The following is a 25,753-nucleotide window of genomic DNA, read 5'->3' on the forward strand; positions in this document are numbered from 1 at the left end:
GAGTACTGCATCACATATAAGGCCCTGATGCTGCTCGATTTTAGGACCTTGTATGAGTTGCAGCCTGCTGAAGGAGTCTGTGGGGATCCAGAGGTGAGAAGGGGAGTGGTGAGTATACTTTTATTTTATGTCCATTGGGAAGAGAGGAATGGATGGCGCTTGGTTGCGCCACAATTTTGCCATTTGAGAGATACAACAGATTAATGAAGAGGCATTCACCTTTTAATAAAAGTATTGCGTTTTACTCCAATGAATTGCTTAGTAAGACTGGCGTATGAAACACCAGTCGTAATAAATCTCCTCCACTATGTCCAAATATTATAAGACATTGGCTGTTTTATACTAGTCTGTAGTGTGCTGGCTTGGACCATGCCGGAAATGAGATTTCCTCACAATTTTGTTTGTCTAGATCCTACTTGTAAAGGTACCAAGTCCTATATTAAAGGGGTACTCCGGGACTTTTATATTTAAGGCCTATACTTAGTTTACCAGGTATAGCGCCATACACTTCCATCCAAATGAATGGGACCAGGCTGTAGAGGACTGCAATCCCAGGTACAGCCACTATGGAAGTGTACGGTGCTGTGCCTGGTCAACTACTAAGAGACCGCATCGCATCTTCAGTCAGCTGAATGCTCAGTAAGCTGATCGTGGGGGTGCCGGGAGTCGGACCCCCATTGTTCTGATATTGATGATCTATCCTAAGAAAAAGCAATCAATGTAAGTCAATATAAAAGTCCCTGGGAACCCCGTTAAGTAGATATTAATGAGGGATTTATTGTTTCTGTAATTCCCTTATATTTTAATTTGGGTTTGCCCAAGGTTAATTTACATTTAAGATTAGTTTTATGTATTTTTCTTTTACTTTAGAGTGCTCCCGCTTTATATGTATTGACATTTAATATTCTTTTAACATGTAAGTAAAGTACAAAAAACCTTGGGAAGCCCTTAAAGGTTCTCTATTATGACATGGAAAATGTTTTTCAATAAGTGTAATCGTATTGTACTCTGGTGGCGCATCAATAGAAATACCAATCAAATGTTCTGTACATTGTAAGACAAAAATCCCTAAGACTGGAATTTCTGTATGGTAGGACAATACGTGAATAGCTACTTTGATTGTGTTAGATATTGGTTCATAAAGAGTGAGGTCAATACAGTGAATAATTTACAGGAACAACTTTAGATTATAAGTAGGTCATACTTGGTTGTCTGTTACAGTATGATCTTTTTAGTGCTCTGTTGGCATAAACGTGGAAAGTTCACGTGACAAGAGCTTTTAATTTTTCATGATGAAATAGACATTAAAATTGCTCAGTCAGATTTTGTCCGGTAATGTCTTAATAAATCATGAAATTCAGTCTGAGAATTGTATGGATGAAGTCAGGTCAACATTGATTCATGAACACAGTGACAGGATGACAGTTTCAGTACAGAAAACAAATGTACTGTAATTAAATTTCATTTTATCTAACGCATTCTGATCTAATGTGACCTTGGATGCAGGATCAAGATGTGAATGTCTATTGGGAGTAAACGGCATAGATTTACAGCACGAAAGGTTATTCACGTAGTAAATGGTTAGATGTGTCTGAATTCTAAAATACTAGGGCGTTTCATTAAAAATACTATAGAATTAAAGAAATTAACTACATAAAACTTCTCTGTATAAATGCTATACAGTGCTTAATGCTATATAGTGCCCATAATGAGTTGAGCAAGCTGCCTCTGGGAAAAAGCCTCACACTGGTCGAATACCCACTGATCAGACCTTGATAGCTTAAACTAGCTATATGCTTTTAATATCTGGACTGAGACAACCCTTTTAAGCTTTTATATTTATTACTGAGATGAGAAAAAAATGGCCACCGATCTCACCGATGTTGTTGCTTTGCTAGCCCAGATTTGTAAATCTGTCTTTCTTGCCATTCAGAAGCCCAGCACAACTGGGGAACACCAATGTGTAATAGTACAGATTAGCTTGAATAAGGTCACTGGAAAACCCCTCTAAGTCAGGGGTTAGCAACCCGCGGCACTGGTGCCACAGCCGGCACACCGGGCATGGTTTGCTGGCACACTTCCCTCTATTGGTGTCCAGCGCCATTGTGTGTTTGCTGACGCTGAACACAGGGAGTGAGAGCAGTGCTTCATTATGCGATTGGTGGCGCTGATCATGAGAGAGAGCATTGCTTCCTTGTGTTTGTCGCTGCTGAACACTTGGCAAGCACACAATACAGCACTGCTCTCTCTCAAAGTTCAGTGACCGCTCTGTATAAGAAAAGTTAGCAGCTCTCTTTCCTATGAGTACCCTCTTAAGCTGGTGTTCAGTAGCCATGGTCTCTTCTTTGTGTACCCCCTAAATCTCTCATTCAGTAGCTTCTGCCACTCCTACGTGCACCCAACTCAAGCTGGTATTCATAAGCCACGGTCTCTCCTGTGTGCAATTCCCCCTAGCTGGTGGTCAGTAGCCATGGTCTCTCTCTTATGTGCACCCCCCAAAGCTGGTGTTCAGTAGCCACGGTCTCTCCTACGTGCACCCTGCAAGCTGGTTTTCAGTGACCGCGGTCTCTTCTTTGTACACCCCCCAAACCTGGTGTTTAGTAGTTGCTGTCTCTCCTATGTGCACCCACCCCAAGCTGGTATTCAGAAGCCACGGTATCTCCTGTGTGCAATTCCCCCTAGCTGGTGTTCAGTAGTCGTGCTCTCTCCTTGTGCACCCACCTCCCCAGCTGGTGTTCAGTCACCTTGTATGCACCACAGATGGATAATCTCTGCAAACAAATTCAGGGACAGGGGTCACACTGAAATGTAAGTTGAATTAACTGATTAATTGGTTTATGTCACATACGTGATAACAGTTTGTGTTATACAACTTTTCTGTTGCATGGCACACTGAGTACTTCATATGTGATTTTTTTTTTCTGTTATAGGTACACCACACAAAAAAGGTTGCCTACCCCTGCTCTAAGTAAATTAGTGGGAAGATGGTATTCTTGATAAAGCTACATAATTAATGGTTCTATTCCCTCTTGTTGTGAAATCTATGAAATCAGTGTAATCTTCAGTTCCCAGAAAGAAGTGTGAGATTGTCACTTAAAGAGGCTCTGTCACCACATTATAAGTGCCCTATCTCCTATATAAGAAGATCGGCGCTATAATGTAGGTGACAGCAGTGCTTTTTATTTAGAAAAACAATCTATTTTAAACCACTTTATGAGCGATTTTTAGCTTTATGCTAATGAGTTTCTTAATGCCCAAGTAGGCGTGTTTTTACTTTAGACCAAGTGGACGTTGTACAGAGGAGGTATGACGCTGACCAATCAGCGTCATACACTTCTCTCCATTCATTTACACTGCACTAGCGATATAGTTATATCGCTATGTGCAGATACATACACACACTATAACATTACTGCAGTGTCCTGATAATGAATATACATCACTACCAGCCTGGACGTGATGTTTATTCAGAATCCTGACACTTCTGAATCTTTTCTGTGAGATTCCAGCAAGGCAAACGTAATCTCGTTTGAAATGACAGGTTACATCGTAATCTCGCGAGATTACGCTTGCCTTGCTGTAAATCTCACAGAGACGCTACAGACGTGTCAGGATTCTGAATAAACATCACGTCCAGGCTGATGGTGATGTATATTCATTATCAGGACACTGCAGTAATGTTAGTGTTTGTGTATGTGGCTGCACATAGCGATATAGCTATATCGCTAGTGCAGTGTAAATGAATGGAGAGAAGTGTATGACGCTGATTGGTCACTGATTGGTCAGCGTCATACACTCCTCTGTACAACGCCCACTTTGTCTAAAGAAAAAACACGCCCACTTGGGCATTAAGAAACTCATTAGCATAAAGCTAAAAATCGCTTATAAAGTGGTTTAAAATAGATCGTTTTTCGAAATAAAAAGCATTACTGTCACCTACATTATAGCGCCAATCTCCTTATGTAGGAGATGGGGCACTTATAATGTGGTGACAGAGCCTCTTTAATAAAAAGGGAACCTGCTACTACATTTTAGGGCACTAAACCACCAGCATGTTCTTAAACATGCTCCTCTCAGAATTGTCAGTTTTAGCATCTTGTCTAAAAATAAGTTCTAATACCACGTGGGCTGTATGTAAATCACTGGAGAAGTGTCCTGAGATGAGTCGAACGAAATCCTGTGCATGCACAGTGCTCAGATGAAGAAAAGGCCAGTGCAAATTGGCTTATCTCCAGTATTTTACATACATTGTGCACTGTATAATATTTTCTCTTTAGACAAAGTGCTAAAATGGACTACAAACCCCAGCAATATGACGTCCTGTTGGTGTTATAGTGCCCTAAAATCTAGTTACAGGTTCCCTTTAAGAACCAAACATGAGCAGCTAGTATGATGCGTTCCAACAAAACAAGTTTTGGTAAAATAATACACTGTTGGAATGCATAATTTATGAGTATATGGAAATAATTACATTTTATTATGTCAATATTTTATTATGTTAATTGTATTATGTCTATTTTTGTTACATACCATTGTCATCTATTGAATAACCAAATCTTCCAATTTCTGCTGTTAGTTCTGTAGACAGTATTTATTGTTCAGTAGTTACAAGTGATGAAAACCAGGAAAGTTTGGACTGCGAGTAATTGCAAGCCAGTAATTGATCCATTTGTAACAGAAATGAAATATGAAGCTTGAGGCAATAAGACATTCTGTAATAAAACATTGCTTTTATAATGCCGCTACAATCATAAACCTCAACTTTAGTAGTTCAGGCAATTGGATTTCCTGTAACAGATATTTATCAATAATTTACAGGAAAATACAGCAATCATTGGCTGAGAGTTTAAAAAAAAAATTATCTTGTAACTAACATATTTTCCATCACAATGTACTATCTATCTATCTATCTATCTATCTATCTATCTATCTATCTATCTATCTATCTATCTATCTATCTATCTATCTATCTATCTATCTATCTATCTATCTATCTCTATAGTAATAGTATTTAAACTCCGGTGTGTTCTGCTACAAGACGCATAATAAATAATGACAGGGAAAAGTATTATTCACTTGTCTCAGTGACATGCCTTAATATCATAAAATGGGCAGAACCCTTAAATGTACGTATATACTATATTTTGCAAGCTTCAGTTTGAATTTGATTTATTTTTCTTTTATACAAAATAAAAATCTATTTGCATCCATGACAAAAATACTTATTTATGCAGTACTATCATGGGTGGTCAGAATCAGTAGTTAAAGGGGTTGTCCGAGATACCAACATTTTTTCAGAAACTCTGTCATACATTACCCCTTATACAGACAACCTAAATAAAGCATTATTTTTTAAAAAAATTCTACTTAGCACATTTCTTCTTTGAATTTAGCACGGTTTGTTTACATGCAGTTCAGCTCTGGTTTGTTGATCTTTCCTTGTTATGAAACTTTTTTCCCGTGCACGCTCCTTGCAGGCTGCAATGAGCGTGCACGTACCTTCCAAGAGTTCACGTGAGCTGTCCTTGCTCCTCCCGCTGACCTCCTTCACTGGACTTGTCTTCTTGCTGACATTCTTGAAGGATGGTGAGCAAATGTTCTCCCCCCATTATGTTTTTCACATTTATGTTTTCTTTCTCTTTTCAGGTCTATAAATCTCTTCGTGTCTACCCGAACCCTCGTCCACCCTCCTCTATCTCATGTCTCTCTCCACTAAGGCCATGTTCACACAGAGTTTTTTTGCAGGAAGAATATCTGCCTCAAAATTCCGTCTTGAAGTTTGCGGCAGATTTACCTCTCCCTGCACGTTGATTTTTGCGTCGTTTTTAACCGTTTTTTGTGCGCTGTTTGCGTATTTGTTTGCCGCTTTGTTCGGGGCGTTTTTCGCTTCGTTTATCTTGGCGTTTTTTGCTTGTTTGTTTGCGTCTTTTTTTGCGATGTTTTTTGCTGTGTTTTCCATTGCGTTTATCGTAGCCTTTTTCACGTCGTTTATCATTTCTTTTTTTGCGTCGTTGTTTGCGCCTATTTTTGCTGCGTTTTTCGTTGCGTCTTTCGTGGCGTTTTCCCAGTTGATTTTCGCTGCGTTCTTTGCCTCTGTTTGCGGCGTTTCTCGCGTCTTTTTCCGCTATGTTTTTCGCAGCTTTTTCCGTGGCGTTTATTGTAGCCTTTTTTGCGTCGTTTTTCGCGTCTTTTTTTGCGGTGTTTTTTCTGCGTTTTTCATTGCGTCTTTCGTGTCGTTTTCCCTGTCGTTTTTCGTGGCGTTCTTTGCCTCTTTGTTCGCGGCTTTATTTGTGATGTTTTTCGCGGCATTTATCGTAGCCTTTTCGGCGTTTTTTTTTTGCGTCTGTTTTTTGCGGCATTGTTTGTGGCTTTCTTTGCTGCGTTTTTTTGCGTTGTTTTCCGTGGCGTTTTTCGCCCGCGGCAATTGAGCGCCGCAGACATAAAACAACGCGAAATACGCTTTCTCTGCCTCCCATTGAAGTCAATGGGAGGTCAGAGGCGTAAACGCCCGAAGATGGAGCATGTCGCTTCTTTTTCCCGCAAGGCAGTTTTAATGCTCGATTTTAATGCTTGTTACAACAAATTGCAGCATAAATCACGCACCAAACACGCTTGTTTGGTGCGTGGTTTTCACGCATGCATCTACTTGAGTGTAGGTGCATGATAACGCACCAATAGAGGACATGCAGTATGTTTCACGCAGCGGACTCTCGCTGCGTGAAAACGGCCCCATTGAAATAAATGGGTCGCGTGTGCTGTGCGTGGTTTCGACGTGGTGTGAATGGGGCCTTATGCGCGATTTACACTAGCGTGAATCAAGTCTGTGTGCTGTGCTTTGAAAAAACGCACAACACACGCAACCCATTTATTTCAATGGGGCCGTTGACACATGTGTGACTTTTCACGCAGCGAGAGTCCGCTGCGTGAAACATACTGCATGTCCTCTATTGGTGCGTTATCATGCACCTACACTCACATTGAAGTCAATGCATGCGTGAAAACCACAAACAGCACACACGTGTTTGGTGCGTGATTTACACAGCAATTTGTTGTAAAAAAGAAGGTAAAAATGGGCTGGCTTTGTGAGTGCGTGAATAAAACATGACAATCGAAAAGCACACTGATGCATAAGGGCGGATTTAAACGAGCGTGTGCGTTTTGCGCACACAAATACGGTGGCGTTTTGCGTGCGCAAAATGCACTTGACAGCTCCGTGTCATGTTCATACGGATGCGCGGCTGCGGTTTTCGCGCAGCCGCCATCATTATGACACTCTGGATGTTTGTAGCACGTGGTGCTTTTCTGTTTACATTCATTATTTTACTGCTCGTCCCACGGAAGTGCTTCCATGGGATGCGCCTGATTTTCACGCACCTATTGACTTCAATGGGTGCGTGATGCTCGAAAAACGCAGAAATATAGAACATGTCGCGAGTTTACGCAGCGGACTCACGCTGCGTAAAACTCACGGACTGTCTGCACTGCCCCATAGACTTGCATAGGTCTGTGCGACCCGCGTGAATACTACGTGGGTTGCACGGACGTATAGCACGTTCGTGTTAATCCGCCCTAACGCAAACACACGGATGGGATTGACGCAAGTTTTTCACGCGCGGAAAATACACACGCTAATGTGCATGAAGCCTTACTAATGGACGCTGTTAGACAGTGGCCATTAATAATGAACTAATAATAAATTTTTAAATAAATGAGAAGGACATAGAAAAAATATTGTAATAAAATAACACACACAACACTGGTTAACGATTTTATTAAAAATAAAAAAGGTGTCATTGAAGTAGTCCTTGAACTTGATGTAGTACCAAGGACCCAACCTGTAAAAAACACCTAATAACTAAGAAAAAAAAAAAAGAGGGATGCTTAGATACACTGCTCATGTGTGATACTGTTAGACCATGTATCTAAGCCTACCACAAGGTAGCCTTAGTAACATTACCAAAGCAGACAGTGTCACACATGGGCCATGTATCTAAGAATACCACATGTTAGGCTTAGATACAGGGCCCCAAAACAGTAATCTTAGGGTATGTTCACACGGCAGCGTCCATAACGGCCCAAATTACGGGGCTGTTTTCAGGAGAAAACAGCCCTGTCGTTTCAGCCGTAACGGCATGTGCAGGCGCTTGAACGCCGCGTCCATTACGGACGTAACTGTAGCTGGTTTTCCATGTAGTCCATGGAAAACGGCTCCATTTACGTCTGAAGAAGTGACATGACACTAAAATATACGCCTCGTGTGAACAGACAAACATCAGCCCATTGCTTTCAATGGGCAGATGTTTGCCAACGATTTCAAGCCGTAATTTCGGACGTAATTCGGGGGTTAATACGCCCGAATTACGTCCGTAAATAGGCCGTGTGAACATACCCTTAGGCCTGATGCACACGACCGTGTTCGGTCCGTGATATACGGTCCGCATGTCGGCCGCTTGTCCCGGACCGTACAAAGTACAGGGAGCCGGGCTCCTAGCATCATACTTATCTATGACGCTAGGTGTCACTGCCTATCCACGTAACTACTGTCATACACTAAAACATGATTACAGTACGGGACAGTAGTTCCGCGGACAGGCAGTGACCCCTATCGTCATAGATAAGTGTGATGCTAGGAGCCCGACTCCCTGCACTGTGTTCGGTCCGGGACATGCGGCCGACATGCGGACCGTATATCACGGACCGAACACGGTCGTGTGCATGAGGCCTTATACAGGAATAAAAAGAATGTCATCTGGGGTCCTGTATCTAAGCCTACATTGTGTTAGGCTTAGATACAAGCTCCATGTGTGACACTGTTTGTTAGACCCTGTATCTAAGCCTAACAATGTAGGCTTATATACAGGACCCCAGAAGATCTTATCTAGTTCAGGACGGGGCACCGTTTAGCCATTTTTAGCACGTGTTAGTTAAATGGCTATAACTTTTTTATTTGTTGCGCTAACGACGTTATTTTTGCGCCGTTTTTTCCGTAGACAATGCAGGTTTATTTTTTTATCGTTTTTATACACACCTTTTTTGCCATTTTAGAATTTTCATTCATAAAGTTTGAAAATAATAGTAAAAAAATAAGCTTTTTTACGTTTCAGCTATTTTTTTTGGTAATAACAGTTTTACCCTAAAATAGACCTTTTATTTGTGATCGTCATTGTCTACCGTAAATTTCTATATATTACATGTCTATATTAGGGTAATTGGGTCAGCGTTAGCGTTACAACAATGATTGACAGGGGGAACGGTATTTTTTGGGGGTGGGTATTTTATGTGTATTTATTATTTCATTTTTTTTTTGTACTTTACTATTTTTTTATTATTATTGTCTGTCCCTCAAAGGTCAAAAAAGACCTTTGGGGAACGTTATATATTTTTTTTCTTACACCATCTTTTCCACTGTAACTGGAGCTGCACAGCAGCCCCAGTTACAGGGGAAATCAGCCCTCTCATAGTGACGATTGTCACTAATAGGGCTGTGCTGGGTCTTGTAAGACCCAGCAGCAGTCTGCCACTAACGGTACCCGGTGATCATGTGACCAGTCACATGATCACCGGGAGGAATAGAGACAGCGCCGCTGCTGCTGTCTCTATTCCTATACACAGCGTTCATTGAGCGCTGTGTAAAAAGACATCGGAGAAGACAGAAGCAGCTAAAGCTGCTTCTATCCTCTCCTCAGGGTCCCCGGCAGTCACTGACAGCCGGAGACCCGACATTCCCGCAGGTGCCGTCCCTCTTCACTTTTTTCACTGTGAACACGCATAGGCGCGCTCACAGTGAAAAAAAGCTGCATAGGCTGGGCGGGCACCCGCAGAAACGACACGTCTCCAGTGACGTGTCGTGTCCCATCCGAGGTCTCGCTGGGGCGAGACCATGTGATCGGGACACGACACGACAGTGGAGGAGGAAGAAAACGTGACGTCAGAAGACAGGTGATCGGAAGAAAAGAGCTGCCAGAACGGAGAACAGAAGCAAGATTGCACAGGTAAGTATATTAGGGAATATTTAATGTGTGTATTGTGTGTTTAACTTTTAAATAAAAATTTATCTCGGACAACCCCTTTAAATATTAATTAAACCTCTTTTTTTATAACCTTCAAGTTAGTTTAACTTGAATAAGTAACATCAATAAGTAAATACAATGTACATGTATTGTTTCATTTATTGCTATCCTAAATTTGACCATTGTATTTGTCTACTATAATGTCTGACTGTAAGCCCTGTACTCCATATTGCTTCTTGATGTCCCTTAAACAGCACACCATGTGGTTGAACGTTCTATTGCAAGAATAACTTAATCATTTTTTTGTCCAAGACATTATGATCCCTTGACAAGACAAAATCACAAAGTGTTCAATGCCAATTTAGATCATTGCTACATTCTGTAGTAACTAATGGGATAAAACTAGTTTAAAGAATATTGACAAAAATATTATCTCTAAATTTCAAGTCCTGTGATGGTTAACTGCATCTTTATTCCACTACAGTTCCACTATTAAGATAATACTAAATGACATTACTTATATCTTACTGATTACTAGTACTAGCAATCCAAAGAATTTTCCCCAAATTTTACAAGGAAGCAGGACTGAGATTTTTAGCAATACTGTTACCAGATGGCAATAGGGGAAACAGATGTCGGACAGGTTTGATTTCAACCCGCCCTGTCCCTTTATTTTCCACGTGTTAAGCTGTTAACAATATTAATTGTATATAATTCTATTGCTTACTCCTTGTCCCTGGCTGTTACCACACTACAAAATTCAAAGCTCTTCTTATCATTTATTTTCCACATTATATATGCATGTAAGGGAGACTTTCTCTGTATGACTGATATTATTTAGTAGCTGTGTCCATGTAACTTGAGAGGTTGCATGCAGCTAAATTTAGTTATATATTAATAATGTAGTGGGATCCCTACAGTGTGTGAAGCTTAACTATGCTATATATATTGTCTGCAAATGTGTGGTTTATACTAAGCTGTTAAAAATGTCTTTAGAAATTTTAAAGGCTCAGCATTAGTAAGAATGCTTCTTAGTCATTTTACAGAGGAATATGCAAATCTAAATATCTATTTAAGGTATTAGATATTATACAGAATAACCTCCTTATGGTTCATTAACGGCAGATTAATTTGTTAATATTGCACTTTTATTGTACCTAAATATTGTACTTATATTGTAGTGCGATATGATAGCAAGCCAACCTGTAACTTATGTGCTAGATGTGCAAATGAAAGTCGTCTTAATAATAAAACAGTGGTGCAAAGGATTGACAGCGTGATAAATCTGTGTGCCTAACTCCTGAGGAAATGCAGTGTTGGCACAACATCTTAGCTAATATCTTGTATGTATAACTATCTTCAATACTTATACGCTAGCTGCATACTTATTTATACAGCTCCCATTGAAGTCAATGGGGAACATTATAAATACACATGCAGCAATCTCCCGTCTAACCGCAGCCTTTGTTTGAGACTTGTCTGCTCTGCCGTCTCTCCCCTATTTTAGGAGACTCAGGGGCAATCCAATAATATGGTTTTTGATGTCATCTAAGTGTTCTATCCACAGTTCCTTGTCAAAATAAGATCTGATTTCTTGTCTTCATTTTCAATTCGAGAGTTTGTTGTCTAATACCAAATACTAAATTTACCCTTGTGTAGATTTAGGGCGTCAGTTAAAAGAACTAATTTGGGAGAGTGTTATAAAAATGGATAATTTAGTCCAAAGTGTTGGCAAGAATTGCATGCCCTGTTTAACTAAAATACCATTAGCACTGTATACTTATTCAAACTGCAGTTGCTTTTATGACTAATTTTACTTTTAATCTGGAAACTCCTTGTTATGTCCCGAGACACTTAAAGCAGCAGCTTTCGGAATGCTGAGTAAATAAAGTTTTAATTTGTATTGATTCTGCATTCTTCTTCTCTTTAAGTGCATGGAAATAAATTAAAAAGGCTGATCACATAGGCCAAACCAGAAAGTGCTGACGCATTTGCTTTTTAAGTATGCAGATAACAATTCAGCAATATTAGATCATTGCACTGTACTAAGATTTTCATGTCAGGTCCACTCTGACTTATAAGCAATTATTCTACAATCGGAGAATTAGAGATATTTCAGTTTTTTTTTCCATAATGATGAATTAAAATGGATTACTATTAAAATATTACTCCATTTACATTATGAATATGTTATCAAAGGGCTCCATGGAAAAAGATTTTAAAGCTTTTATTTTGTGGCCCTGACAGCATATTAAGGACATGAAAATACATATATTATATTCACTCTTTATAACAAAAATTCCATCTGTATATTTGCTGTTTTTTTTTGTTCAGTCCTTCGTTTGTACCAGTAGAAATAAGCAGGTTACTTGGTACAGAAACGTCTCTTGCAGTTAATCTGAGGTATTTTGATCAGAGATTGGGTGATAAGTCTGCAAAGTGAATCTGACTTTATCCTTCTCTTGAGCAGTGTAAAAATGACATCTGCTATGATGATACAAGGCAGGAGCTCTCATGCCTGTGATCATAACCTGTAGAACATTGGTTTAGAAAGTATATATTAATGTCACAATGCAGAGGTAATATTCCTCTGGAATAAAATCTATGGTCAATTTATATAGAAACCAAGGAACAGTATTTGGTGTAATATAAGAATTCCCTGTGTATATAATATATTAAGACATTTGCAAATATTTTTATTTCAAGTCAGTTCTCACCAATAGACGTAAACATTTTTACCCCCTATTGGTAAACGAGTTACGAATATGTTCTTAAATGCTCAGGACCTCAAGAAAATGGGTTCAACCTTACCTGGAGATGCTCCAAATTGCATCAATACTGGGAGGCAGTTATGGCATATAACAGACAAATCTGATTAGTTCAACTCAATTTTATTCGAAGCTCAGTGTACTATGGCACAATTTTAGTTATCTAATTCTTTACCAACTTTAAGGGCTTATGCACTACTTGGTAGGAAGCTGCATAGCCTCTGTGTTCTGCTGTATAGGCTCCGTCAGGTACTTTATGTATAGAGATATAGTCCCCTTGGAGAGAATACCTTCTTACATACAGAGTCTGATGGAGCAAGCCACAAGTTATTTACTGTCAGATTCATACAGAATCTGTCAGAAAAACCTCCATATGCCTCTTTATTAAATTTAGTAGTACACAGAGCTATGTTAATCCCTACAGAAGCCCTACTATGGCTTAGTGGAAATGGAGCTGTAATACATCAGCCCTATCTATGTTTACAACTTATAACTAACGAACATCATATATAAAGATTGAAAATTAGACTAGTAAAAAAATCTAGGATTTGGAAACCATAGCTTCTTAAAGTTGTTTCCTTTTAAATTTTGCTCGCGGAAAGGAAAGGGAATTTAGGGAGATAATTGTATGAGGTATGGAGTATATTAAGTATATATTATTTTGCTTTGTTCTTTTCTTTGAATGTTGCTTACCAGTTCTATAACAAATTACAGTTCTATTTCTGATGGATATTTGCGGGGTTGTACTGGCCCACTAAGGTACTAAAGAATCCTACATGATAATGGACCCCAAAGGTCCTGTAGAATGACTTTGTAGCCAATCACTGCCGCTAGGGCCTATCTCTCATGGGTTGATTCGCAACATTACTTGACCTTAAGCCTACTTGACCTTATTAATAATGTGTCATTTTTACAATGCAATTAAAGTAGATATGGACATATTGTGTGTGGATGGAGGATGAGCCTCAAAGTCATTTCCTTTGGTGGCCCAAGGAACCCTAGTGGGACACTGAATACCTCTTCCTATGTAGGAGCATTATTAAACAAGCAAAAGGCTCAGTTATATAGGTAACATTTCCTCAGTTATATAGGTAACGTGGGAAATAACAAAGAGTGTTATCACAACAACAGTGCGATGGACTATGTTGCTTTGGATAATTTTTTGGGGTGGAATTATTCTCGTAATTAAAGTTTGTACAATTAAAGTTAACATGTTACCAGCAGTAGATGACCAGTGGTTAAGCATTAATGACATTTGCATTGTTATGAATCATGGAAAAAAGGTAAGTTTTTGGTTTCTGGAAAAAACAAAACCAAAGGTCATCAGGGAAATGTATACATTCTAAGAAATTATATATACTGTATCCTTGCATTGAAGCATAAAAGAAGCTGGTGTTATTATACTATATATAGTAAGAAAATAAAAAGCAATTTATGAAAAAGTGGCAAACATATTCATGCTCCGCTTCAAATGTATTGTATGTTTCCCATATTGAAGATAAAAAAACATGAGGGAGAAATGGTTTTACTTGTAGATCAGATGTAATAGACGTGCCAGAAGTATTTGTTCACACCTGTAGCCAGTGACTGGGGATAAAATGTATTCAGATGTGATATAACACCATGTATTTGTTCATGGACTAAGCTGATTTACTTTTTTGTGTCTGCTTGTTAGACATTGATGAATGTGCCGAAGGATTTGTTCAGTGTGACAGCCGTGCTAACTGCATTAACCTACCAGGCTGGTACCACTGTGAATGTAGAGACGGCTACCATGACAATGGGATGTTCTCTCTGGGGGGAGAGTCATGTGAAGGTCAGTACTCACATTCCTACTGCTTCAAAGATCTTTGTGAGATGATGTTCAAGGCACGAAACATCATAACACGATAGCATCTTTATGTTAAGAATCAATTTTGATGCATATGGAACAATTTTCATTTGAATAAAAGATGCAACCAAACATGTTCAATGTGATTTTGTGAAGTTTCAAAATATAGATGAACATACTATTTACAATCAGGCTGTTCCTATAACTCTACAAATATGATGAAGAAAGGCCTCGTAGTTTCCGCTCTATCTATTATTAGAGGAAAGTGCAAGGGGATTAGTGGAAATGCATTTATTTCATGTATCCTCATCTCTCCCCTGCTCTGTAAAACTACATAAATAAAAGGCTAAGTAACACTATGTGGTGCTTGCATCTGAAGCACAAATTATATTTTTCCTGGTGACTGAATAGGCCTCTAAGAAAAATAAAATCAATTACAATGGCCATACAAAACGAAATGCACCGCTATCTTTTAAAGTCAGGAGCCGTATGAGGATTAGATGTAAAGAAAAATAGAAAACACCCACACAGTTTGTTGCCTGTATAATGTTCTCCTTTGCAATGTTGATTATAATACAGATATATAACACATAATACATTATAATGTTGGATATATGGAAATTTGGATTTGAATATTAATTAGTGCTGAAGGTTTTCTGTTCTATTAAATATAATGCATTTTAATGAATTTCAAGAAGAATATATCCATGTGTGCGCATAACATCAAGTTAAAGTGGAAACTAGAAAATTAACTCTCTTGGGCTCTATCTAGATTTAACCTTTGTTCGATATGTGGAGAAAAAAACAAAGGAGAGAGAAGGCGCTCCTCTAAGGTGATAACGTATTGGCAAATGATATATTGTGTAGAAGTGAGTTTTGATAGACTCACCTGATCTGCAACGCGTTTCAAACTGACGAAGACCTCAGCACGAGGTTGAAACGGCAGCAGTGTCTTTTATTGTTTTTCAGCATGTTTACAAATAAATTGTTTTAAATTTCATCCGATGGTTCTGTGGAATTACTGAACCACCCACACAAGAGCGACTGATGCAAGGAACATTTTTCCTAGGTTCTTTATTAGATTTAACCTTTGTAATATGATGACAAGTAACCCATATATTTTTTTTAATTGCTTTTATAGGATCATTTTTTATTCTGAATTCTAGTGTCATGTGTCGATTTTATGCTCACAAAAAAAATATTTCACAACATTGTCTTCCATACAGTACTCCAATCTGTCATTAAAAGCATTTCCAAAGAGGTTCGCCACTGGCAGGTTTCATCTCTACAACTAAAGTAAACTATCAGGTTTTCAATCAGTCACATGCAGTCATATACATGGAAAGCGTATACATGTGGTATACCTGATGGTTTAAGCAGCTAGGAAGAAACCCTTAAGGCGGGATTCACACGACCAGGTCGTTCCTGAGCCCGAGTGTCGGCCGGTAAAATCGGCCATTTTGCCCGGCCGGTTTGCATTAAGTTTTGCATCCGTGCCGGGCCGGGCAGATCCGGACAGTGACATCAGTGGCAACTCCTGAAGGGGAATCCCCATGTGTTCGGGGATTCCGCTTAAGGAGTTTCCCCTGATGTCACTGCCCAGATATGGACAGAGACATCAAGCGCTCTGTCCAGGAGCGGAATCCCCGAACACATGGGGATTCCGCTCCTTCAAGGAGCTAAAGTGCGGCTAGCACATAGCAGAGCGGGGAGATACCTCCCCGCTCTGCTATATTGGCGTCGCTACAGTAGTAGCAGCCGCAGCAGCAGCTGCAGCTGCTAGCGGCGCCATCGAAGGTGTCGCCGGGCCAGGGTGCTTTTCAAGCAGGGGAAGGGAGCCAGCGCAGCGCTCCCTTCCACCTGCTGTACACCCCGGCCCTGCCACACAGTGTACAGTGATGCCATTCGTCAGAATGGCATCAACTCCTCCTCCTCACATGCACTCTGCGCTGTGAGGAGGAGGAGATAGAGCGCAAGCTCCGGAAAACCCGGCCATCACTCGGGACACATCCCGGTGATGGCCGTGTATTACCCGGCCCCATAGACTTCTATGGGAGCCGGGCGGCAGGGTACCCGGGCGAAGATAGAGTATGTCCTATTTTTTGACGGCCGGTTTTCCCGGCCGTCAAAAAATCGGTCATGTGAATAGCCCCATTAGGGGTCTATTATTCCTAAGGCCTCATTCACACGGCAGGGTTTCCCGGCCGGGTGCCGGCCGTTCATAAATCGGCCAGCACCCGGCTGCATTAGGAATAATAGACCCCTAATGGGGCTATTCACACGACCGATTTTTTGACGGCCGGGAAAACCGGCCGTCAAAAAATAGGACATGCTCTATCTTCGCCCGGGTACCCGGCCGCCCGGCTCCCATAGAAGTCTATGGGGCCGGGTATTACACGGCCATCACCGTGATGTGTCCCGAGTGATGGCCGGGTTTACCGGCGCTTGCGCTCTATCTCCTCCTCCTCACAGCGCAGAGTGCATGCGCTGGCTCCCTTCCCCTGCTTGAAAAGCACCCTGGCCCGGCGACACCTTCGATGGCGCCGCTAGCAGCTGCTGCTGCTGTGGCTGCTACTACTGTAGCGACGCCACTATAGCAGAGCAGGGAGGTATCTCCCCGCTCTGCTATGTGCTAGCCGCACTTTAGCTCCTTGAAGGAGCGGAATCCCCGTGTTTTCGGGGATTCCGCTCCTGGACAGAGCGCTTGATGTCTCTGTCCATATCTGGGCAGTGACATCAGGGGAAACTCCTGAAGCGGAATCCCCGAACACATGGGGATTCCCCTTCAGGAGTTGCCGCTGATGTCACTGTCCGGATCTGCCCGGCCCGGCACGGATGCAAAACTTAATGCAAACCGGCCGGGCAAAATGGCCGATTTTACCGGCCGACACTCGGGCTCGGGAACGACCCGGTCGTGTGAATCCCGCCTAATGCAGCCGGGTGCCGGCCGATTTATGAACGGCCGGCACCCGGCCGGGAAACCCTGCCGTGTGAATGAGGCCTAAAACGATTATTAAGTCTCATATTTAAAACTAGGGCAGACAAACCAGTGGATAATTTTGCAACCAATCAGGTAGCCGCCTCTGGAAAAATGAAAGCTTAAATCTGAATGCTTGCTATGTGAGACCCATACAGTAAACAACTGACTACACAGACCCAAACGTTCATATCTGTTTCCATTGTGCTATAATAGACACTACAAATACAAATAATCCCTCACACATATATGTAGTTGAATTAATCACATTCTATAATATCTCTTTAAAGGGATTTTCCCATAACTTAATGCTATGGCATATTGCATACAATATGCCATAACAATATGATCGGTGGGGTCAACCTCATGCTAATAGACTCCTGCAAATGTGGTGAGAAACGCGAGAGGGGTCCCTTGCATTTCTCCACCACACCATCGCTCCCGGCCATCCGCAGTTCATGTGAATGTGGTTGTGTTGTAATGCATGGATGGCCTGGAACATCACTGTTCAGGTAAAATTATTCTAAGGATCGGTCATAGTCCTAGCAGTTGGACCCCCATTGATCAGTAAGTGATGGCCTATCCTAGGGATATACCATCACTTACTAGAATGAAAAAAAACCTTTCCCTTCTTGCCTTTTGTTGAAGTCTTTATGTTGCTATTAATGTTAGTCATTGTATCCTCTAATGTATTTTAAAACATTGCAGCATAGATTGATGCTTTTTAATATAATTATCATTATTATATAATAATTATATTAGTATTACTATATATTTGTTGCCTCTTTCTTCTATTAAATATGTTTTTGCATCCCTAGTTATGACCGCTTAATACATTGTAATTGTCTTGGAAAAACAAATTCTGGTCTTACAATCTGCCAATTGTTTTAAGAACTAGTATGGTGATTCTGCATACTGTATGCTAGGGAAATCATATTTTTTTTCAAATGACCATTATAATCATAACATGTAAAATTTTACATGTTAAATGGTTCGACCTATATATGGTTTGTTTAGCAACTTATATTATAGATATGTCATGAAAGTGAGATCAGTGGAGCCCAGCAAGCATCAATATGGGTCCTGGTTTCTAGTTTTCAAGGGTGATGATGTCACATTGGGCAGAGGTGTAGCTAGGTTCTCCAGCACCCGGGGCAAAGATTCAGTTTGGCGCCCCCACCCCAACCTCTTTCCCGACATCTCCTTCCCCTTTGCCATGTTTGTTTTCTCTACCAATCGACGTGTCATTTCTTTTCCACATTTCTTTTTATGTAACTCGAGCATAAAAACATTTGTACATTTTACAAGCAATATAGTTCTATGTACAATACCAGAATAGTGCTCAGTACATAAATACAGCCCCAGAACCAAGCTCAATACATATATACAACACCAACACAAATACAGCTCAATTTAGTGCAACCCCTGACGTATAGATTCACACTAAATTGTTTCCAGCTCCCAGCATGGCCCGAACAATGGTAAGGATATGCTGGGAGTTGCTGTTTCACAATAAAATAAATCATATCATAATCATACCACCCATCATCTCTCTGCAGATCATATAGTGACTACAGTATTGATTAAAGGCAGAATGAACATTTACATTAAGTGACTCACCGGTGACGTCTCAGATTCTAGTTCTTTTTCTCCATCCGGTCCAGACCTCTATGATGACTTCTCCCTGTCACAGCCCATTTCTGCAGTTTGCCGCTCAGATGTCTTCATCTTCTCACTTTTCCAACATTTCTACACCTATAAACAAAGATAAAGTTCTCATTATACCACACACTACGCCCCTAAATATAATAGCGCCATACACTGCACCTCTAATTATAATTGCACCATACACCGTGTCCCACACACACACACACACACACTGTGCCCCCTGTAGATAGTGCCTGCCATAGAGCTCCCTGTAGATAGTGCCCCCATATAGCCCACCCCTGTATAGTGTCCCACATATAGCTCCCCCTATAGTGCTCTACAGATAACCAACCCCTGTATATAGCCCCCTGTAGATATAGCCCACCCCTGTATATAGTGCTCCACAGCTAGCCTACCCCTGTATATAGCCCCCCTGTAGATATAGCCCATCCCTGTATATAGTGCGCCACAGATAGCCCACCCCTGTATATAGCCCCCTGTAGATATAGCCCACCCCTGTATATAGTGTTCCACATATAGCCCACCCTAGTATATAGCCCCCCTGTAGATAGAGCCCCACTATAGAAAAAGCCCCCCATGTAGATAAAGCCACCCCCGTAGATAATGCCACACACGTTTTTATTACGATAAAATAACAAACTATTCAAACTCACCTTAATCCCGTTCCCACGCTGTCGGGCAGCAATGGAGACCTGCTCTCTTCTGCGCAGGTCTCCTGGGGTTGAACGCTTTCCTGTCAATCAGCGCCTTTCAACGACGCAATCGGCACAAAGTATCCCGCCGCTTCACTTGTAGAAAGGCGCTGAAGTAGAACATAGGCCCTGGGCTGTTCCACAAACTTGGGCCCCCCTTCCCCACTGCCGCTCTGCCGTGTCTATAGTGAACATCACCTTTTTCTGTGAGCATTGACAAATGGTTGTTACGATTCCCCTTGTCAAAGGGCTGTGTCCCTACATACTGACAGTCTCCAACCATCGCTGACAGTATCACACTGTTTAGGGACACATCCTCCTGACAATGTGAATGGTAACACGCATTTGTCTATTAGCTCTGGGTAAACAGAGATATGTAGAATACAAGGATTACCTGCAACAGATATGTCAGGAGAGGAGATCCCCTATAGATCCAGTGACGTCTTCTCTGATGTGAGCCGTTTTCTTTTCTTCTCCATCTGACGCAGACCGTTATGGCGACTTCTCCTTATGAGACATCTTTGCCCATCACTTCTGCAGCCATTTCCAGCCCCTATAGAAACACACAAATTTATTCACCAATGCCCAGGACCACACATTAAAGGGGTGGTGCGGGCACAGACCGTTTTTTATACTGATGACCTATTGATGTGCCTGGTCAACCCCTTTTACTCAGACTAATAAATTTGGACCACAGACTAGATTATAGAATACATACAGACCCCAGACATTCTAAACTATTGCAGTCCCCAGACCAGACCCCCTAAACAAATACAGACCCCAGATCAAGCACCCTGAATAAATACAGACCACAGACCGGAGCCCTAAATACAGACCCCAGACCTGACCCTCTACACTAATAATGACCGTAGACCTGACTCCCTTAATACAGACCTCAGACCAGACCCCCTAAACTAATACAGACCCCTAAATAAAGACCTCAAAACTAATACAGACCCATAAATACAGACCCCATAAACTAATACAGACCCCAGACCACACCCCCAAATACAGACCCCCCCAGACCAGACCCCCTACATACAGACACCAGACTTCAAACTAATACAGACCTCCTAAACACAGACCCCAAACCAGACCCCCTATTCTAATAGAGACCCCAGACCAGACCTCTAAATACAGACCCCTAACCTAATACAGACCCTAGAACAGGCCCCCTAAATAGACCCTATAAACAAATACAGACCCCAGATCAGACCCCCTAAATACAGACCCCTAAATAAAGACCCCTAAACTAATACAGACCCTAGAACAGGCCCCCTAAATAGATCCTATAAACTAATACAGACCCCAGATCTCAAACTAAAGCAGACCCTGTAATGACAGGGGGTAGGGAAACAGACAGTGAGCCCTAATCTACCCACCACTCAGTCCCTGCCTACTTGCAACGACCCGCCCTAGGCGACGGGGTACAACTGGTCGACGGTCCCTACGCTCAGTAGGTGCACGACAGACAAACGGACAAGGGGACACAAGCAAAGGGAAATGGGGCATTTGCCCACGGCAACACCGTGAGCAACAAGAGAGGTGAACGAGCCGAGTCAAACCAGGAATGTACGAGGTACCAAACGCAGAGCAGGAGAGTAGTCAGAAAGCCGGGGTCAGTATGAAGCAAGGTCAAATAGCTAGGAGCTGCAGCAAGGCCAGGAAACCACACGAGAAGAATCACAAGCAAAGGAGGAACAGGAAAGGCAGGTATAAATAGACAGAGGGCGGAACTAGCTCCGTCTGGCCAGGCTGCGATAGGCTCTCCCACTCCTAAGCCTGCCATCCTGAGTGGTGGAAGATGGAGTCAGTCTCAGAGACATAGAACCAGGAGCAGACTGATTACCCATGGGCGTATACACAGAAGTGCCTGGCAGATCCTTTACAGACCCCCTAAATACCGACCCCAGACCTCAAACTAAAATAGACCCCCTAATTACCAACCCCAGACCACTTAAACTAACACAGACCCCTAAATATACAGATGCTAAACCCCTTAAACTGATACAGACCCCAGACCAGACCCCCTAAATACAGAGCCCTTAAACTAATAGACACCAAACCTCCTAAATACAGTCACCAAACCAGGCCCCCTAAATACAGACCCCCACAACAGACCCCCTAAATACAGACCCATTAAACAAATCAATCCCCTTATACTTACATAGTCAGTCTTCTTTGTGGAGTCTTGCTGCTGCTGCTCAAAGTCCTGCGGTCATGTGACCAGCAGATCTCTGAAGTTCTTACTACTGCTTAGAGATAAGGTCATGTGACCTTATGTCTAAAAGTCCTTTTGCAGTTTCAGTTTCACAATGCAGTTTCGTCGCGGTTTTTGCTGCGATTCGCGGCAAAATCGTGACAAAACTACAATGTACTTTGGGCGGCCATGATAATATGATAATCTGCCATTGATGGCCGGGCACGGAACGTACCCGGCCATTCATTGTTTCTAATTGTACCTGTGTCCTATAGACGCAGGTACAATTATAGTGCAGGAGGGGTTGGCGCTGGTGCCCCCTCTAAGTTGCTTCCGGGGCACATGCCCCGCCTTTCCCCCCCTACCTACGCCCCTGACGTGGGGTACGTGGACCCACTGGCCCGTACCACCTTGACGGTATGGAAGCTGGCCAACAGGACGCAGGACACAGTCTATAGTTCATATAGTGTACCTGTGGCAGCTCGGACAGTAGCAAGACAGGCTCGGCTGAGACTAGGCAGCAGGCAGACGTCAGGCATGGTGTAGCAGGACAGGCGTGGTATACAGCACAACACGACTTCAGGTCAGCATGGTACTTGACCAGGATAGCACGGGATACAGTTACAGGTAGCAGGAACGGGGAACACTGGGAACTGGGAAACACTAGGAGACTATTTGCTTAGACAAATTTTGGGTACGACAACAATGCTCAGGCATGGGAGGAAGGGGCCGAGCCCTTCTTAAAGTCCAGGGTGCTCATGGACTAATTTTGACATTAAGAGCAGGCACAAGTGTGCGCGCACACCCTACGGGACTCGGCCGAGGTAAGCGGAAGTGAACGCTGGCGTCTCCTGGGGAGGAGACTGGGGCCAGAGCTTGCAGACCCATGGCTGCAGCCGTCAGAAGATGAGTGAGCCTGATGGCCCGCGGCCATGGACATGACAGATGACAGTATAGGTGCTATTACATGTAGGGTTCTTTGACTCCCATGAAAAAAAAAACAAAAAAAAAAAAACACACACAATCATATACAATAATGAGGTCCAACTGTTAAGCGAGGACCCACATGAATTATAATTTGGACTAAGTAATTATGATATCACATTAATGTTTTTAATGTCTCAGTAAGGTTCTGTTCACATCTGCGCTAAAATTTCTGGAAAAAACAGAAGTATCGGATCCGTCACAAGACGGAAACCAATGGTGCATGATGGAGCCCATTTACTTTACTGGGTTCTGTTGGGTTTATGTCATGGTTTTCGTAATTTTACCAGAAAAAATAGCGTTGTATGCTGCAGCATACATATTTTGTCAAGCAAAAAATATGGAATCTGCAACTGAGGCTCGGACGCAGATGTGAACAGGGCCTTACCTATTTATAATGTTAACTTTGTTGCTCAGAAAATAAAGGTCATTGCTGTTTTAGCTTTATATATCTATATTTTACTGTATTAGACTATTTGGTGCCATAATGGTGGCTAACTGAAAGGGCCAGTTTTTTTTGTATTTTTTTAAATTTATTTTTAATTTATTTTCTTACATAGAAAGCAGTCATTAAATTGTAATAAACTGTATCACAGAAGAAAAAAACAGAGGGCAATGTTAGAGATTTGTTATCACTGTGTCTTCCTAGTTCTATTATCAAAAGATCTTTTAAAGCACAAAATTCTGGTAACAAAAATATAGTAGTGTATTGCTACACATGCTTTTATATAAAATATAGATGTAGGTTCATCAAAGGTAAACTTAATTTGCCACTGACTGCACCCTTGTTGCAATATAGGCCTTGGCCTGCCGCCCAAAATGGACATATTATAATCCGCCATTGGGTACAATAAGGCCATGTTCAGACGTGGCAGAATTTTTCCGCTGCAAATGTTGGTGCAGATTTGGGGCAATTACGCAACGAATCTGCACCAACATTTGCATATTTGACAGGTAATTCAGACGTTGCAGATATCACAGCAGACTTGCCACAGAATTCAGTTTTTGCATTGCAAAGGCTGAAATCTTCAGTGAAATTCCGCTTCCTCTCCGCAATGGAAAGAGCATGCTAAGGAGGGGAAATTCTGCACCGCAGCCTAATTTCCGCACAGTTACTTTCTGCAACGTCTGAACTAACTTTCCTAAAAATGTATAGAAAGAAATGTAAAAAACGGCTGCTGCAGAATTCCACTGCGGACTTTCCGCAGCAGAATACAACAGCAATTCCGCCATGTCTGAATGTGCCCTAGCAAGTACAGGTGGCAGTGTGGCAATGGTGCATCAAAACAGTGTGTGTGTGTGTGAAGATATCCTTAGACTTTTAGGGTATGTTCACACAGCTTATTTACGGACGTAATTTGGGCGTTTTAAGCCCCGAATTACGTCCGAAATTACGGATTGAAAGCGTTGACAAACATCTGCCCATTGAAAGCAATGGGCTGTTGTTTGTCTGTTCACATGAGGCGCATATTTACGCGTCGCTGTCAAAAGACGGCGCGTAAATAGACGCCCGTGCCAAAGAAGTGTCACGTCACTTCTTCAGACGTAAATGGAGCCGTTTTCCATGGACTCCATGGAAAACCAGCTCCAGTTACGTCCGTAATGGACGCGGCGTTCAAGCGCCTGCACATGCCGTTACGGCTGAAATAATGGGGCTGTTTTCTCCTGGAAACAGCCCCGTCATTTTGGCCGTTACGGACGCTGCCGTGTGAACATACCCTTATGTTTCTATGCTTGATCTCTGGAGTCCCAACTGAAGGCAATGCAGGGCAAAATTAAGACTCAGCAGCTTTCATGCTAAAATGTTTACATCTACAGACTCACTTGCTCTTTGATTGCTTCTTTGTACTAAGAATACACTTTGAAATTAGAATTGTCCACAATGAAAACTTTTTATATATTTTGTACAGAAGAAAATCATAAATGATTATTAAAGTCTAAAAAAAATCCTTTTATTGAACTTTACATGGGCTTTTAAAATTGTGATCCTTTTCAACAGAAGACTGCAAACTATTCTGTCCACAAGTGGCAGTCTGTAATCTGTTGTTAAATGGGTGTTCTGATTTCAGCTAATTTAATTTCACAATATGATGAAAAGTTATAAAATTTTCTAGTATACTCTTTCTTAATTTTTTTTATAGTTTTAAAGATCTTTGCTTGAAGTGATTAAATGGGAACTGCCTTCATGTGGTAAACGACACAAGATGGCAAGGCTCTATTGGAGAGTGCAGAGGGGAAGCACTAATGTGGCAATGCTCTGTTGGGGGTACAGTATCTACATACTGGACAGGGATGAGATGAAACCTGGCAGGGGCTCTGTGGAGCAGCGGGGGGAGACAGAAAGTGGGCAGGGGCTTTGTCAGGGGACAAGGGAAAGACACTAGAAGGCAGGGCACTGTTGGAGCAAGATGGATGGAAAGTGGTAGGGGCTGGGCTGCAGGCAGGGAAGACAGTAGGTGGGCAGGGGGAGACATTGATTTCAGGGCTCTGTGCAGGGAGTAGGGGGCAAGGGAACAATGGGGAGACAGTGCATGGCAGGGGCTCTGTGGAGGGGCAGAGGGAATATAGTGGGTGGCAGGGGCTCTGTGAAGGGGCAGGGGGGATATAGTGGGTGGAAGGGGCT

The 25,753-nt window shown here is 41.9% G+C and overlaps 1 protein-coding gene across 3 annotated transcripts in view; it reads left to right on the forward strand.

The window, feature by feature from the left end:
* Nucleotides 1–25,753, forward strand: part of NELL2 (neural EGFL like 2) — a 269,144-nt gene that overhangs the window by 229,423 nt on the left and 13,968 nt on the right. For 2 of the 3 annotated variants that reach the window (XM_075857034.1, XM_075857035.1), the window contains exon 16: nucleotides 14,454–14,594. The exons of the other annotated variant lie outside the window; for it this stretch is intronic. In XM_075857034.1, the coding sequence (XP_075713149.1) occupies nucleotides 14,454–14,594 (141 nt within the window). The remainder of the gene's footprint in view (nucleotides 1–14,453; nucleotides 14,595–25,753) is intronic. 3 annotated transcript variants of the gene reach the window in all.

This window comes from Rhinoderma darwinii, chromosome 3 (assembly GCF_050947455.1).
Source record: "Rhinoderma darwinii isolate aRhiDar2 chromosome 3, aRhiDar2.hap1, whole genome shotgun sequence".
Lineage (NCBI taxonomy): Eukaryota > Metazoa > Chordata > Amphibia > Anura > Rhinodermatidae > Rhinoderma > Rhinoderma darwinii.